Genomic DNA, 17124 nt, shown 5'->3' on the forward strand with positions numbered 1-17124 from the left:
TTTCATAATGCCCTTTGAGACTTTTTTTCATGATTTGTCACGATACACCTCTTGCCCGATTTTGGTGAAAATCGGTTATGTGGAAACCTAGGGGCTGGGTTCCAGGGGGCGCTGTTGAGCCATTTTGCCACGCCCATTTCCAAATACTCCAGAATACGTAAATTTTCACTACTCTCTAATTTACTGCAGAGTTTAAAAGATTTTTGAGCATGTTGAAGCCCTCAAAAAGCCAATTCATTGTTGCGGAGAATAATAATAGGAATAAGAATAATAATAATCATTTCAATTTCAATAGGGCCTCCCACCGGAGGTGCTCGGGCCCTAATAATCATTACAAACAGGAAGGTTCAGAGCGGGCACTTCAGGAGTAAATTAAAAAAAAAACGGACTTATTCTCACACACCAAACAAACATCGCCCTCTAGTGGCTCCTCATGCGAAGCACCGTTCAACAACAACAACAACAATGAGCAGCGCTTTCATGAACGATACATCCTCAAACTCGGTGCGGAAGGAACCCAGATCCGTGTAAACGGACCAGGAAACAGGTCGAAACAGGAATAATCTCATCAGCTGAATGTATTGGAATTTTGTACACAGCACCGTGTGTTCTCTGCAGCCACCGCCCGGGAACTCTGCTGGTTTGTGACCAAGATGTTACAGACGTGAGGTATTATCTGCTTGCAGCCTCCAGGACGTAGACGGTGGAAAGGGCTGTGTGTATCACCCGGTATCAGACGCTGTTCTGAAGACACCCACGCACGTCTCGTCTCACCAGTGAGCTGCTCTGTGTTGTGACGCAGCGCGGATGATGTCGCGGGTGCGAACAAGATGGAGGGTGATAAAGCGTCCTGTGCGTGTAGACCTCTGCTCCGTGTGAACCTCACTCTGGAATAACATCATCTGACTCCGCTTAGACTAACTGGATCCTTAACAACACTGCTTTCAAAATAAGAGTGTTTCCCGGACTCTATCGTCACTGGTTTGCCTCTGTGTGTTTTTGTCGTGGCGCCAAACCATCAGGCGTGAACAAAGTAAAACATCAATATAAAACCACGACGTGATACGACAACATGTCTGACTCAAGGGAGGCAACAAGTTCTCCTGGCTCCTCCGGCCTCAGCAGCAGGGGCGGCCTGAGTCTCCCCGCGGGCAGAGGACTTTCAGTCACAGCCATGAATCCACCTGGAAGACTGACGTCCCTCAGAACCAGGGACTTGACACTGGGAGGAGCCTTCAAAAAACCCAAGGTAATGGAGGGCACTGCATTCCTCCATACATTCATACATTCATACATGCATACATACATACATACATACATACATACATACATACATACATACATACATACATACATACATACATACATACACACACACACACACACACACACACACACACACACACACACACACACACACACACACACACACACACACACACACACACACACACACACACACACACACACACACACACACACACACACACACACACACACACACACACACACACACACACACACACACACACACACACACCCCCCCCCCCAGTTAGTCCAGGGCCAGATCAACCATTTGCATTCACCTTCACACCGACAGTAGAATTGTAGAGTTAACTCAACCCCAATGTGCCTGTATTTGGAATGCATGGAGAAATATGCAGTCATAGGGAGAACATGCAAACTCACAATGACACACCAAAGGGGTGCGATTATAAAATAAAAAATGTTAGAGGTTATGATATTCATTGCCACAAGTTTGCCCGTAACACTAGCATCTCCAACCAAAACAATGCCTCAGCCACACCTCCCCCTCCGTTTAAGTTCCCAGCAAAGTGTTGCCTGTACCGTCCGTGGGTGTTGTGACGCTCAGTGAATGTGGCTGCTAAACACACACCCAGAAACACATCGCTAAATAAGTACAGGAGAGCCAAAAATCGAGCTTGTGTCTGTGCAATCTGCTAAACTGGATCAGGTGCACACCCTTGGACAATCTGCAGCCTTTTTATAAGAAAAGTAAAAGTATTTTTCGCAGAAAGTCCGGAGGCTCTCTCTCTGACATTCACGTTCACACGTAACGCCCCTGTGGAGAATGAGATTTGGTTCTCCAGAGTTCAGTACATGTCTTAAGGCAGCTCAATGTTTCATGCAGCAGTGTCAAGCTGTTCCTGTAGAAAACCAGCAGGTGGCAGAATGTGTCTTATAATGACAGTGATAGCAGGTTCCTTTGCCCATGGATAAATATTTAAGCAACCCCAAATAAAGATTTGTTCAGTTAATCTTTTGTCAGGCACATTCTGTCACCCTTTTAAATACCTTCACATGGCTCCTACTACCATATCACCACATACTGAAAGCTATGGGAGCATTTAATACTCAGCTCAAGAGGCAATAAATATCGGAGCAAACAGTAATCATTCAAAACACACATCAATCAGAGGGTCAATCTTCCAATGACAATTCAATCAGAATTAGTCTGATTGGAGTCTTATGTGTTGGGGCATCAAGTGCTATCTGAGCAGCTTCATTGCGCCGTGGCATTAAACCCGAGTGTTGTCAGAGTGTCTGGACTCTGTTGGAGGATGAAAACCAATCTTCAAAAACATAGTCACTCGTGTGAGTTTTGATGCTGGTGATGGAGAGCTCCGTCAAACACATCAGTCCAAAATCTTCCACAGGTGTTCAACTGGGTTGCAATGTGGTGACTGGGAAAGTCACAGCATCTGATTCACTTTCTATTTACATTTTCTTACTCATTAAGCCATTCAGTGAGCTCTCATGCCCTGTGAATGAACCCAAGAAAGATTGTTAAAGCTGATCACTCAGAACAACTTTGTATTTGCAGTGAGCTGTGGCAACAAAGTCCCCGCTGCGTAACACTGGACTTTATAAACACTGTTTATTGTCATGTATTATAGAATTTGATAGAAGGCATTAATATTATAAATATGTTCACCATGTATTGCAGATTTTCTTGAATTCCAATAAAGAAATACACCTTGACAATGTTTTATATTTCTCTCTATCACCTTGTTTCCAAAGAAGACCTTTGAGCCAAATGTCCATGCTGTCCGGAAAAGCAAAGATGAGTGAGTGATAATTCCAGTCTCCTGTCTCATAATGAAAAAAAAGCACTGTATATTTTGTCTTTGTCTTGTTTAATGCATATATAGCCATTGTTTTCAATTTGGCCCAGGTTAAAGGAGAAGATAAATGTGGTTCCAAAAAAGGAGAGAAAAGAGCGGAATGAGAGGAAAGGAGTGAGGGAAAACAGAGGGAAGAGGAGAGAGAGGCCTCAGACCATCCAGTCTCACTCCATCTTCGATCAGGGTTTTGCTGACACTGTATGCAAAACAGGTGCTTCTCTTCCCTCTTCTCTGCATCTTCTTCTTGTATGGTTCCTCTTTTTCATCCTGGGATATATGTATTCTTTATGTGTTTTTCATAATTCGGACATTCTCTGGAGTTTTTACTGGGGGGCTTGCCAGAGAAGCTCTAGAGAAAGTCCAGAGCCTCTCACTCAGATATTTGCGATCTCACACAGCCCCTCGGGAGAGTGTCCCCAGATTACCCAGAGTTCAGTGCATGTCTGAAAGCCAGTTTATTATAGGTGCAGTTCTCCACTCTCATCGTCACCCCTCTGTTCAGGCTGGCGTGGTGCTACAGCTCTGCTTGACTCCACCACTTCTCCTGTGTGTAAGCTGGTGAAGAAAGAGAAAAAACCTTCCGAGGAAGAAGAAGATGAGATACTCAGCAAACTGCAGAGAGATGATGTGAGTACTTCCTGCTAGCTGCTCTGTCTTAAAGAAGAGGTTCACCAATGTTCAAATCTGTTTCCCATTCCCAATTGTGAGACGCAGCTTCAGTTCAGATTTATTTAGCATTTACCAGCATTTAACATGTCTGAGGAAAATGTTCAAAAGACACATCTTTTCATTCTGTCATTATGCCATTGTATTTATTATTAACAATAATAATAATAGTAATGTATTTGTATAATGCTCTTCAGGGAACTCATAGACGCTTTACATAATTATTCTCTCGACTTGCAGGCAGCAATATTCTCAACTCATTTGTTTCCGCAGGAATAAAGGTTCATTACTCTAGGTGTGATTGTTAGCTGCACAGCATTATTTTATTATTGTCATCCATGATAACAGTTACAATCATCGGTAATAACTAATCAGCTCCTAACTAATACCACATTTTGCACCTCCCACAGTTTATAGATGATCCGGATCTGAGGAACGATGCCAATCTGAAACCCATCCAGCTGCCTCTGTATGAGTCCAGCAGCTTCAACACAACATGTAAGAAAACCACTTTGCACGACCTCTACTGCCACTGTCTGAACACTAGAGTCACATTACAGGCCTGTAAGCAAGCTGATCATTTCTGTCTGGACCTTCAGGTCAGTGTCTCTATTCAAGACATACTCTGCTGGGACTCTATTCAAATCATACTTTCATACATCTGAGTCACTGACTGTCCCTGAGTTCACAAACTGCCCTGGCAGAGCCTGAAATATACAACATTTAACAAACAAACACATTACATTCACTGAGCCTTTATTAGCAGGTTGTGGACAGTGGAGGTCTACGGATCATGTGACTATAAAAATACCAAACAAATTAGAGCTGTTTGTGTGTAATCAGTAAGCATTCTGTTGCATAAGTGTCTTTTGTTTTGGTGTTGTCAGGTCCAGAGAACCCTCCTTTGTACAAACATCCGGTCTGTGGAACTGAGGGTAGAGTCAGCCACAGCAGGACAGAGATGCCAAAACAAGAGCAGCCTTCTCTGGTTGAGCTGCTGCAGGATCTCAGGCTGTCTGGCAAAGAGGAGTTCTTCTTCATGCAGTTACCTGACTGTATGCCGGGCCATGCATCTGAACAGAAGGCAGCCCCCCCTGTGAGACCTACAGCAGAGAAAGGAGCCAGGAAGGAAGGCAGACCTGTAGTATACGAGAGGCCCACACATCCACAAGCGCAAGTGAGTTGGGTATCTAAAAGTGTGCTGTTACAATGACAACATGCATGGATAATTTTGTAGTCCATACGTGTAACAGTATTTCCTGCCTTTATTTATCAATTCCTGAAGTTTTTATCAGTGCGGACAGAATTTTCCTGCATTAACTCACATAAACTTAATATTATCTCTCCTTACTGAGGATTCTTTTTTTTTAACTTACTCACAGTTTGAGACATTTATGTTGACATTTCTGCTGCAATCCTAATACAATGGAGCATGGGAATGTGTTTGTGGTGGTTGACACTGATCGGCACTCTGTCCGCTACATCAGCTGCTGCACATTTCAATCTGAGAATGCCAGTATCAGCATTTTACTTATAGCTTGTGTATCACAGCAGGCTCTGAGGAAGGACGGCTGTCCTGTGCTGTCACAACTGCCAGAGGGATTTCTGGGTAAACTGCAGATCAGGAAGTCAGGAAAGGTGGAGCTGAAGATGGGTGACATTGTCATGGATGTCTCTGAAGGAGCTGCGTTCTCCTTCCTGCAGGTACTTCTCAAAACAGACAACACACAAAAACATGAAACAAATGAAAAACCTACCATGCTGTTTTTCTGAATTTAAATAAACATTTCTCAAAAAGTCTGAAACCCTTTTCTTCATTTAGGGTAAGATGTGCTGTTATTGTTTGTTGTTTATATTGTTTTTGATGATATTCTCTTGCTTTAAATTTGAATTGTTCTTTGAGAGTGTGTTGAACCCACACAGACATCCACTGTAACAAAAGCTGCAATCCTCGATCAAATGGAAACTAGACTAGTGTGTGTGAATGGGTGAATATCACTTGGTGGTGTAAAACGCTTTGTGTGGTATTAATGCAATCCATTACCATTTACCAATTTCTGATTTTCACAAGTACTGCTGTAAATGCTATGTATTTGTCAGTTTTCAGTTTTCATCGGATCATAGAATGAATTTAAAGTTTCTTTAAATGATCTGTGTGATGCTTTTATGACTGATTGTCAAATAATTTATTATAGTGTATATTTGGCAATTCATCAAAATTGAATACTGCATATTATTGTGTTTGTATGAAAAACATGTTAACATAAAACTCTTGAACTGTGTTAAGATAGAAATAATCGCTTGTTTCCTTTCTTCTGCAGCAGCTGGTATCTGTACATCTGTCAGATGGAAAGACCGGAGACATGATGGTGTTGGGAAATGTTCACCAAAAACTGGTCCTATCTCCTGACTTTCACAATTTACTGAGCCAAGCTTTAACGCAGCAGCAGAAAGAACCCAGATAATGTTCGGCACAGACTTAACAGATCTGAAAGTCTTTACTTCAGTAAAATATTCATTCCTTGTGGGATTCCTGATCCACTGGTAAGGACAATTGACATTAGACAAGTCATTGAACTCTCCATACCTCTGCTTTGAGGATTTAAAGGCAGCTACTTAATTAGCCAGTTTATTGTTATCATGTAATTATCTTGAGTCACTCTTTTGACACTGTTGGATGTTTTGATAAAAATTATGACATGGTCATAAATACATGGTGTCAAACCCAAGCCACTGATCCACAGTGATTCAGTCATGTACTGTTACCTAAGCACTGATTCTAGATGGGCAACTTGTCACTGAGGGGAAGGCACTCCGTCTCCTCTACACACCAGCACAGAGCTTCAGACTGCCTGAACACCAGTCACCAGCAAAAGGCAACATCAACTCAATGTAGCAGATTTTTGGATCAGAAGAAGTCAAAGGTCATTCACCAGGGCTTTGTGGAAACCCGAGAAAATGCCAGTGGAAGTGGTTATCATTTTCCCTTGGACACAAAGACCTGTTACCATGTGACTCAAGTGGTTTTAATTAATGAAACCACAGAGTGACTGTATTTACTGTGGCTCTAGTTTCATTTTGATCGACAAGTTCAGCTTTTCTTACTGTGGATCATTCTAATAAATAGCCCTAAGCAGTAAGTTTGTACAGTATGTAAAGTTGGCTCCATGTCTTATTTCTCTGATGATTACACTGACTTTAATGTCCCATGTCTGTCCTTTCAGGGGCCCACGAAGCACTTGCTTTAAATAACTTCTTAAAAGTAGTTTTATTGACTGCCAATACAGATCATTTTGTTTGTCTATAGATTTTTGACTTGTATGTTTTCCTGTTGTTCGGTCATTTATTGTTTGTTTACAAAGTCACTCAATTTCATTTCAGCCTTGTATATCCCAAAATCAATACATGCATTGTCTCAAGACAGTATTGCAATATGAACGATAACAATAGAGGATGAGCCGTTTTGTAATCCTCGAACATTGTGCTTTGCAAGAAAAAGGTGGGGATGAATGCTAAGCTTTTGGAGAGACTTGTCAACAAGCAGCTACTAGCTTGAGGAGCATGACATTGTGTTCAGTGTTCAGTGTTCAGGTTATGGATGTTACTGCCATGTTCTCAATCAACTACCTCTACCGTAGCCTGACGTTGTCAGACTCATTATTCTAGTCAGAATATGAGTCTGAGACCGCTCCATTGGGCTGTGATTATGGGGCGTGTTTCAACCGAACCAGGAAACCAAGTGCCTCTTCGCTCAATTGGATAGACCTACAACCAATCAGAGCAACGTAGTATGTGACGTCTGTCAAGCGACGCATAGTTGTTATCAGTTGTCTGTTTCACGAGTTTATTCACTCTCTAAATAAATCAATGGAAATGCTGCAAATGCCGCTCGTATATCCACCGGAGGCAAAGCCCCCAGGAAGCAGCCGGTGACCAGGGCTGCTCGTGAGAGCCCCGGCCGGCGGCGGCGTGAAGAAGCCCGCAACGGATCTCTCTCAGAGCCTCGCGACCGGCCCGGGACCGGGGCTCTGACAGAGATCCGTCGCTACCAGAAATCCACGGAGCTCCTGATCCGCACGTTGCGCTGCAGAGCTCCGCTGTCATGGCTCTGCATCAGCGAGGAGAAGAAACGGCAGTTAATCGTTTTTTTCAAGCATTCACTTCCTTGTTGCTCCAACATTAACAGCGTCCCAACATGTGTCTTTTGTCTCATATGTGCTGAGGAGCGTAGCGCGCCCCCCCCCCCCCCACTCTCTTTTTATGTATATGACTGCTTGTGTGGCCGCAGCATCGGGGCCAGCTGATACATTAAACTTTTTATGAATCCCGTAGGAGGACGGCAAAAACATCTTCTCGATCTACAAAAGCCTTGATCGCGTTCCTCTGTCCCTCTTTCAAAATGAATGCGCTGTCGATGTCTGCTGAAACAGACTCGATGGCATCATCGATACATCTCAGCTCATAGATATAAACACTATATATGTCTAAATATGTCTCAGCTCTCCAGCGCTCTTTGCTGACGTAGTTGACTACGTCACTGTAGATCATCTGCCAATCATCGAATAAAGCCCGCCTTGACGATCTGATTGGATCGAACCGCTTCGGTTTTGAGCATAGTTTCTCCCCAACGGAGCGACTCCAGACCGAACTTCCCGAACAACAAATGTTGTGGGCGGGGCTAAGTTCGTCTGGCACCCAGGCTACCTCTACCATGGTGCGTAGAGTAAATGTGGACCTCCAATTCTCTCATCCTTTGTGTGACACTAATGGTAAATGGTAAATGGATTTGTATTTATATAGCGCTTTTCTAGTCTGATGAAGACCACTCAAAGCGCTTTACAGTACAGTTTCACATTCACCCATTCACACACACATTCATACAGTGCATCTACTTGCAGCACTTTGTTATTCTATGGGGGGCTATTGAGGGTTCAGCATCTTGCCCAAGGACACTTCGGCATGCAGATGGTTCAGACTGGGGATCGAACCACCGACCTTCAGGTTGGAGGACGACCACTCTACCCCTCAGCCACAGCCGCCCACTAGCCTTTACACAGGGCTCAACACCTGGTCACTTCTCCAAATGTATTAATATTCCTTATGTTACTAATATTTAAACATGTCAATATCCAAAAATGCAGTTTGGCATCAGCTTTTCCAGAAACCACCAATTTCGTTGTAGTTCCTCCAGTAAGAAAAATGGTTTTAAATCAAAATATTTTTTTTGTATTAAACTATATGTTAAAGTAAATACTCAGTACACAGAAAAACTGCTGTCTGAATATAGAAGCATTAAATATAAGCAAAGGGTTCTTCATAATCAACAGGGGAGACTAGCATGAAGATCAAAAATAATTTGGTTTTCACCATTCTGATCCCTCATTGAATTTCTTTAAACATTAAGGGTGTTTTCGTGACATAACTGATGCGCTCATGACCTCAATCACCATTATCAGGACAAAGCACCATTTTCCACTGAAATCTAGTGGGAGTTATCAAACAAAATAATTTGGATCAAAGTGCTACGAAGAAAACTTATTTTATTATCAACCACAACATGTTTTACAAAAGCATCTCATATAAAGCTTGCATCATTTGGAACTTTTGTGTTTAAAAACCAAACACTCAGATGTAAATGTTACTCACATCTTATATGGCAAAATACAGGCTTTCAGTTTGACATTGTGACTGTACAAGCTTAAGCTACACTGATAACAGCTACGATACAACAAATTCAGTCAGGTTCTATTCATGAGAATTGCCATCTGTACATGGTTAGTGCACAGTGAAGCATACACGAGCACAGGTGACTCAGTGTTGATATGACTACTGTTATTCATTTTATTATCAACAAATCCCACAGACATTTATTTTGTCCATCTCTCAACTCTGGTCTCTCAAAGTGTTTTGTGGACTCAAACACTTCACCCACCCCTCCATCAGCATAGTGTTGAGTAGTTTGAATATTTATTTTTGGGTGAACTATCCCTTTAATGTCACAAAGCTCCACTGTTTCTAAACCGTATTATAACAAAGTGAGTTAAATGTCAGTGACCAGCTCTTTTTTCACCAATTAATGTATTTGTTTGGTATTTTTAAAGATATCAATGTTTAGTTGGAACGAATGTGCAGACAGGAAGAGTTGAGACAAACACCATTTTGCACTTTTCATTGTTGAAAAGATAAAAAAAGAGAATCACAGTTGACATATTCATTACAGCAACACTGTGTATGACATACCAAAAACAGAAGAGTGTAGTTGTATAGACAAACCGTAATAGTAGAAACTTTTAACGATTGCAGAGGGAAAACCGTATCTGTGAAATGTAACATCTCACTCAAATGTCTTAGCTTTTAAAATCATGACATTTCATAACTCACATTTTGAGTCCCACTCAATATCATTCAACCACTCAAAGCCATATGGGTTATTGTTGAGTGGGTGAGGATAAGCTCACCTTGTAACTGGTCCATTCCAGAGCTCAGGTGTTCAGGTGAAGTGAAATTATTGTATTCTGTTTGACTGCTGTGAAGATTGCCCTGTTGAACCTAAGATGCATCAATGACAAAACTTGGAACTTTGTGACTATCAAGTTTGAGGACGGAAAAAAAAAACTAGGGCACAGTCCTTGGTCATCAGATCTCCTGTCTTCAGCTGTCATGAACATGATTTTCTCTAGACTCAGTAGATACACACAGCTTATCTCTTCTTGGTTGTCCTGACAGTTTTTGTTGTCTTCCTGGTTGTAGTAGACTTTCCCGTGGCACTTGCCTTCTTCACTATAGCTTTCTTTGTTCCTTTCTTGGCTGCTGTAAGTTTAGAAGCAGCCTTTCTCCTGGCTGACAGGGTCTGCTCTCTGATCAGGTCTTCTCGTCCTATTTCCATCATATTATCCTCCCATGATTTCATCTCATTCTTATAGCGAATTTTGTCATCCTCTGACAGCTGTGTGTAGACCTGAGATGCGGGAGGAACACAGAATATCTGCATGAAAGCCTTAGAACTAGAAAAGTTAACAATACGTAATGAGTGTGGGACTAACCCGTTTCTGGTGGATGAACAGATTCTTCCAGTCTTCCATCAGTGACTTCATCTTTGCCTGAATAAACATCAATGGCAACATTATATCACTGATATGTGCAAAACCATGGAAATTATTATTCGCAGCACAAGCACACAATTGTTTACATGCTTCCCGTCAACAGGACTATGACAAGAACGATAACAGCTCTTCGACTGTTGTCTGGTGGAGGGATACACTTTAACTGGGCAGGAAATACACAGAGGCTGTGGAGGAAGGGACACACTCTACCCCACTGTATGAGGAAGCTCAGGTTTTTTAATGTGTGTATTCCATCAGTCTGCTGTGACCAGTGCAATATTCTATACTGCAATATGCTGGAGATTCAGAGACACCAACCAACAGAACACAGTGATCAGGGAGGCTGAATAACATGGACAACAGCTCACCTCCACCACCTGCTGCTCAAACAGCAGAGCAGTGTCCCATTCAGACCTGGCATTTTTCTCCTAATTAAACTAGCCGAACACTTGATAATGATTGCACCAACACAGCCACTTGAGTTGAATTCACTGACAGGTTACCACGGTGCAGACCTTTAGTTAAGTCCACACACACACGCTAACAAAGTGGTTACTTACTTGTGTGTTGACTCCTCTGGCCTCCTCAAAATGCTCAGACATGAAGATGTTGACTGGAGAGCGAGGACGTTTAGGCTTCCCCAGGTTGGTCAACTCCTGAATCACACACAGGTAAGAGCCACAATTATTGTTCAACAAGGCTGATGTGTACAGGAAGTAGTACTCACATTGCTGACTAGAGCTTCAACAAGAAAATACACTGTCAGCTGAGACACACATGTAGATAATTTAGTTATCATGATGTGTTTCTAAGAGCACAGAAAAAAAAACACAGAGGCTTTAGATTACAGAACATCTTGATCTTTACGTGTTGCCCATTATCTTACTCTTTTCTTGCGTATGGCCTTCCTCTTGGCCAACCTCTCCCTCTTCTCCAGGGATTCTTGCTGGACCTGTGCTGGAGTCAGTAGTGCCTGGTAGCGTTGGAAGTCCACCTTAAACTTCTGCCTGGCCAACACAGAGGCCTCTTCAAACGGCTACACAAGAGAGAAAACAACTTCAGCCACAGACATAGGTGGAGCGACTGTATGAAAACAGTAAATTGTAAAGTAAAGGCTTGCAATGTATGCACCAAGTTGATAAGGCTGTGACCTTTCACGTGAAACTCAATCATTAATTCAAACATGTTTTATGGGGGGGAGGGGTGTCCCTAGTGATCCAGCAAAGAACTATCAACTTGAAATGATTTAAACTAGATAGTGTGTCCTCTCAAATTAATTCAAACTTGATTTGGGGAAACATCCACAGCACTTCTAAGGCAATATTGTGGGGAAAGACAAAATACAATACAGACAGTTTTTAGTTCCATTAACTCATTAAGTACCCGTTTTTGTTCTGGGCTCATCGTTCTCCACTGCTGGGCGATCTTCCTGACGATATCCACTAACTTGATTTCTAAAGAAAAACAAAAAGTTCATAAATCAACAAAAAATGATCAACAAGGCAATCAACAAAAAATTATTGGATTGAGTTGTTGGCTTAGTAGAGAAAAGAAAACTACTTAAAAGGATAGTTCACCGAAAAATGATAATTCGCCCACCGATGGAGGGGTGGTTGAATTGTTTGAGTCTAAAAAACACATTTGGCGTCCTAGGGGTAAACAGTGTTACAGACAAATCCAATCCAATGGAAGTAACATGCCTCCATACTGCTCGTGTGGTGTCATCCAACTGTCCGGAAGCCCAGTCATTCACATTCTACTCGAAACTGCGTCATTTACACAGTTGTTTCCCCTAAATGCCATCTGATATCCTCCTCAGAGCTGCATTCACGTTTGCAGGCACACACTGGAAACACAGACACTGCACACAAGCCAAGGGCACATACAGGGTGCGTGTTAGCATTGCCATTGCAGACTTTTACACTTAAAACAAGGTGTAAATGACATAATTTCGAGTCTAATTTGAATTCAGAGGCCAAATAAGCAATAGGGAAGCATGTGTTTTTTTTATTATGTCTGAGGTAGGAGTCACCAGCTTCTTCAATTTTATTGGATTTGGCTGCAATGCTGTTTACCCCTGAAACTCCTAAAGGGTTTTTGGACTCAAACACTTCACCCAGCCCTCCATCGGTACAGTGGCGAGTAGATAATGAGTGAATCTTCATTTTTTGTGAACTATCGCTTGAAGGCAGGTGCTGTAAACTTACAACCGATTTTAACAGACACCCTTCGCACAACTTATTGTTAAGTACTATAAGCTTTTCCCAGAGTGCAGCTAGTTTAGGAAAGCAATAACTGTAGCTGCTGTCTACATTTACCTGGGTTTTGTCTGGTCATGATTGGTTGCTGTTGCACGGCGTATCTCATGTATCCATTCAGAGGTCTCTTTGGTGGGCCACTGGCTTGGGATGTCAAACATTTCACCGGGAAGAAACTGGTACACCTAGAAAATGTGTACACACACATAAACATATCATCCATTTTCTCTATTGGTGACAACTTCACACCAAACTCCATATACAACTGTGGAAAATAATGCCTACTCAACAGCATTATTTCCAACATTGTGTTTAAATGCATTCTGCTAATATCCCACATAGCAAAGAGCCACACTTCTGCGAGCCAAACAAGCATCAAAATTACGATGGTTTGTTGTCCTGGCTCCTAAATGGTGGAATGAGCTCCCCATCGACATCCGGACATCAGAAAGTTTACACATCTTCCGCCACACACTAAAAACACACCTCTTCCAACTATACCATGACATTTTTTTTGAAACTAACAATTTAGTAGCACTCAAATGGCACTTACATGTAGCACTCTGTAGTTTTGCTTTTTTGAGGAAATTGTACTTTCTTAATTCTTCTTGTTCTGAGTTTGAACCCTCATGGTTGAATGCACTTATTGTAAGTCGCTTTGGATAAAAGCGTCAGCTAAATGAAATGTAATGTTGATGAATGCTTATTTTATCCTCATATATATACTATGATTTTGTTCACATTCAGTGATGCTACCTTAACTCAAACTCTATACTAGGCACCGCACATGTGCAGGACAATAAAAACTGCTGCATAAGGTAAACAGATTCATTTCATTTCATTACTGTCCCTATCACACCTAATAAAGTCCAATAAGAATATGGTTTAACATGTCGTTTTTTATATAACACAAATACTCTCACAACCGTCCAACAGCTCGAATAAATACGATCAGCTACTTAAATGCACCTGTTAAAGCTGTAACTGATCATTTAAATTGTACTATTACATTACATTTTATTTAGCTGACGCTTTTATCCAAAGCGACTGACACTAAGTGCATTCAACCATGAGGGTACAAACCCAGAACAAGAATCAAAAAAGTACAATTGACTTCAAGACAGCCAAACTTCAAAGAGCTCTAGATAGCTGCCATATAAGTGCTACTAAATCGCTACTTTGTTCTCTTCTTTTTTTGTATCCAAGGTCTAGTCGGAAGAGATGTGTTTGTAGTTTGCCGCGGAAGATGTGTAGACTTTCTTCTGTCCTGATGCAGTAAGTCGCTAATATTTCCATTTCCTCTGATTGAATCGTTGTTTGAAAAAAAAGGCTAAACCCATGTGCTTACTCTCAGTCTGCAGAATGCTAAGGCTCGTGAGCTAAGTGCTAGACGTTGACTTAGCTGATACAGAGAAACTTTAGCTTAGCTACCGTGCCAGGGAGTTTGTGCAGGACCAGACGCTGAAGGACTTCGCTAACAGGCTAACACCCGCTGTCAATAAACTGAACGGAGCCATGTCGCTGTGGATTAAGAAGAAGAATAAAGAGAGGACGTTGGATTCAACAGCGGCAGCGTACTGTTGTTTTCATGCACTAATGTTTCAATGATGCGGAGCCTCCTCCTAGATGACAGGCAGGGACAGCAAAAGGCGCCTATGATCTCTGCTGGTGCATTGTGGGAAAAGGTCGACCCCCAGCGCCAGCCCGTAAACCTTCTTCTTCCTCTTTTTGTGTGTGTGACGTTTAAGGTGAAATACCGCCACCTATATGCTGGAGTTCGGGTCAGAGTGTTGGAACAGCGGAAATACATACATTTAAAAAAGAAAGTATATAAAATAAAATAAACTTGAAATATCTTCATTGATCCAGTTTCTTTTAAAAACTCTAACAATACTTTATATTTCCCTTCCTTAGAACAGAAGATTCTTCAGATTTAACAGCTCCATCCCACATTTCCTCAGCTCCTTCTGTAGCTTTTCTGTTTCTGTTTTATATATCTGAAAGATGAGATCCATACATCCAAAGTCTCGTCCCCGAAGCAACATTCACACTGTCCTGATGGCTGATTCCCAATTTAATGCATTGTTTTGTTTAATCCTGTGTCCTAATCTTAACCCTGATATGACTGTTTGCTCTCTGTGGTTTTTGCCTTTTGTTTTTTTTACTCCCACTTTTTATTTATGCGATATGTCGTCCTTCAGTTTACTGAAAGCTGCCTCCATAACTGTTTCCTGTTTTAAAGATTGTTAGCGATTAAATCTGCCATTTCATTGTCTCAGATGCCTCTGTGAGCTTGGATCCATGCACACACAGGCAGACAAAATTGTAAGCTATAAAAAACAATAAAAATATATTACAAAAAATATAGTGTCTGAAGTCTGAAATCAGCTGTACTGATAGTTACCTCTATACTGTTCTTTCTTCTCCTCCTCTACTTTGCGGTGCTTTCTGAATTGTGCACCTGATAATTTAATCTTTTTTTGATTCATCTTTGAATCTAACTGTCTGTCACCGCAGCGTGTCTGTTCTCACAGGGAGCCCATCCAGGAGGATGTTTTACATGCTGGCTTGTCTGTCCACGGAGCCACGGATGGTGACATCAGCAAATGTCCCTACTATGCTGCCAAAATGAGAAGGTCTTTATACTTCTCTTTGTATGCATCATGCTGCTATGAGGAACTGTTCTGAGGTTGTTGTTGTCAAGGTTTGTTTTTCTCTTTTTGTGCATCCAGCTGCGTCGAGTGGAACGGCATATGCCAGTCAACTCGCCATGGCCGACCTCCGACACCCAACGGGACAGATTCTGTTTGCGACATGGATTGCTGCTCTGGCTGGATTCGCTGCATGGTTTCTGATGTGATCCCGCCTCCAGCCTGTCATTTTGCTGCTGAGATAGGGAGAGAGGGAGAGGGAGAAGAAACATTGAAGAAAGGCAAATAAGGAGATTGAGACCATTTCATAGTTTAATACAAACATTCTGTAGGGGTCCAAGCTAATTCAATATTACACTTCAAAACTGTAACTGGCTATACAGGTGACAATGATGCACCTATATACAATGCACTGTTACACAAGTAAAGTTCTTTTTTTAAAATCCATTCTCACATTTCGTAATTCATACTTCAGAAAGTTGGTACATGTGCGCAAGTGATAGGAATCTGAAGCTGTTTTTCAAGACATAGCACACCTACACTTTGATAAGTGCATGTTTTATTAAAACTTTTTCAGATAATTGAATGTCTACTGATGTATGTTGAAATGATTTAATTCTTTGCTTTGGGTTTTTAAGCTATATTATGATTAAGGTGTAAACAGAGAAGTTTGAGAAGGAAATTTTCTTCTTCTAATATTAATGGTTTATCTAAATTCTTCTAATAGACCTGTAGTTTATCTACTTGACGGTTACTTATGTTCGAGGTAGGTCTTTTAACATCTCATTTGTTTTGAATACACAAGTATCCACCATGGCTACAACTGGGTACCCATCATGCATATGACTTTGACGTAAGTTTTCTCCTGTAAGTACAAAAGTATAAAAATACAAAAATAATTACACTGCATGTGTAATTAATTTTAATTTTCACCCTGACACAGTAAACTTGTTGCACACAGAGTACCAAAGGAGATGTGTTGATAGTACCATTTAAACCAGGATGCTGTGCTCTCAACGCATACTGCATGTGACTATGCAGTATTCTTTCATTAGCAAAGCTCATTCAGGACAACAACTGGAGTGCAGCTGTTTGGTCACAGCCATGGAAACCTAAGTAATGATACTGATGTGTTATGCAATCACGTTTCTCAGGTTCCTGCTGCAGAAAGATGGCAATATTATATAGTATGTTGGGCATGGACTGCCTGATATACCCCTGTAGTGACCATGTTTAATTCATTTTCATGCCAGTGTTTTTTTTAAAAATGCTAAAAGTGTTTTTGGAAATACAGAAGGGA

The 17124-nt window shown here is 41.5% G+C and overlaps 2 protein-coding genes across 4 annotated transcripts; one reads left to right on the plus strand and one right to left on the minus strand.

Moving 5' to 3' along the window:
* Positions 1 to 454: 454 nt before the first annotated feature.
* Positions 455 to 6964, plus strand: zgc:171971 (uncharacterized protein LOC569690 homolog). 3 transcript variants are annotated; one of them, XM_061094926.1, is made up of 8 exons: positions 455 to 1249; positions 3043 to 3089; positions 3197 to 3357; positions 3649 to 3773; positions 4223 to 4310; positions 4700 to 4989; positions 5364 to 5516; positions 6134 to 6964. In XM_061094926.1, exons 1-8 carry the CDS (start codon positions 1073 to 1075, stop codon positions 6275 to 6277), a joined length of 1185 nt encoding a protein of 394 aa, XP_060950909.1. In that variant the 5' UTR covers positions 455 to 1072; the 3' UTR covers positions 6278 to 6964. The 3 variants fall into 3 exon arrangements, with proteins under 3 accessions (XP_060950909.1, XP_060950911.1, XP_060950910.1); XM_061094928.1 differs by having other exon boundaries at positions 5367 to 5516; XM_061094927.1 differs by having other exon boundaries at positions 3046 to 3089.
* Positions 6965 to 9364: 2400 nt separating this feature from the next.
* On the minus strand, positions 9365 to 14834 carry tfam (transcription factor A, mitochondrial). The gene is made up of 7 exons (XM_061094642.1): positions 14605 to 14834; positions 13234 to 13358; positions 12299 to 12369; positions 11802 to 11951; positions 11476 to 11571; positions 10856 to 10912; positions 9365 to 10770 (listed from the first exon to the last, which is right to left on the minus strand). Exons 1-7 carry the CDS (start codon positions 14688 to 14690, stop codon positions 10513 to 10515), a joined length of 843 nt encoding a protein of 280 aa, XP_060950625.1. The 5' UTR covers positions 14691 to 14834; the 3' UTR covers positions 9365 to 10512.
* Between the last annotated feature and the right edge of the window lie 2290 nt (positions 14835 to 17124).

This window comes from Limanda limanda, chromosome 21 (assembly GCF_963576545.1).
Source record: "Limanda limanda chromosome 21, fLimLim1.1, whole genome shotgun sequence".
Classification (NCBI taxonomy): domain Eukaryota; kingdom Metazoa; phylum Chordata; class Actinopteri; order Pleuronectiformes; family Pleuronectidae; genus Limanda; species Limanda limanda.

Coding starts and splice junctions, on each gene's coding strand:
- zgc:171971 (XM_061094926.1), top strand. CDS start 1,073: ATGTCTGACTCAAGGGAGGCAACAAGTTCTCCTGGCTCCTCCGGCCTC. Junction 1,250..3,042: donor GAGCCTTCAAAAAACCCAAG/GTAATGGAGGGC, acceptor TTGTTTCCAAAG/AAGACCTTTGAGCCAAATGT. Junction 5,517..6,133: donor CTGCGTTCTCCTTCCTGCAG/GTACTTCTCAAA, acceptor TTTCTTCTGCAG/CAGCTGGTATCTGTACATCT.
- tfam (XM_061094642.1), bottom strand. CDS start 14,690: ATGGCTCCGTTCAGTTTATTGACAGCGGGTGTTAGCCTGTTAGCGAAG. Junction 13,359..14,604: donor TGCACAAACTCCCTGGCACG/GTAGCTAAGCTA, acceptor CACATTTTCTAG/GTGTACCAGTTTCTTCCCGG. Junction 11,572..11,801: donor AGGCCATACGCAAGAAAAGA/GTAAGATAATGG, acceptor TGTGTGATTCAG/GAGTTGACCAACCTGGGGAA.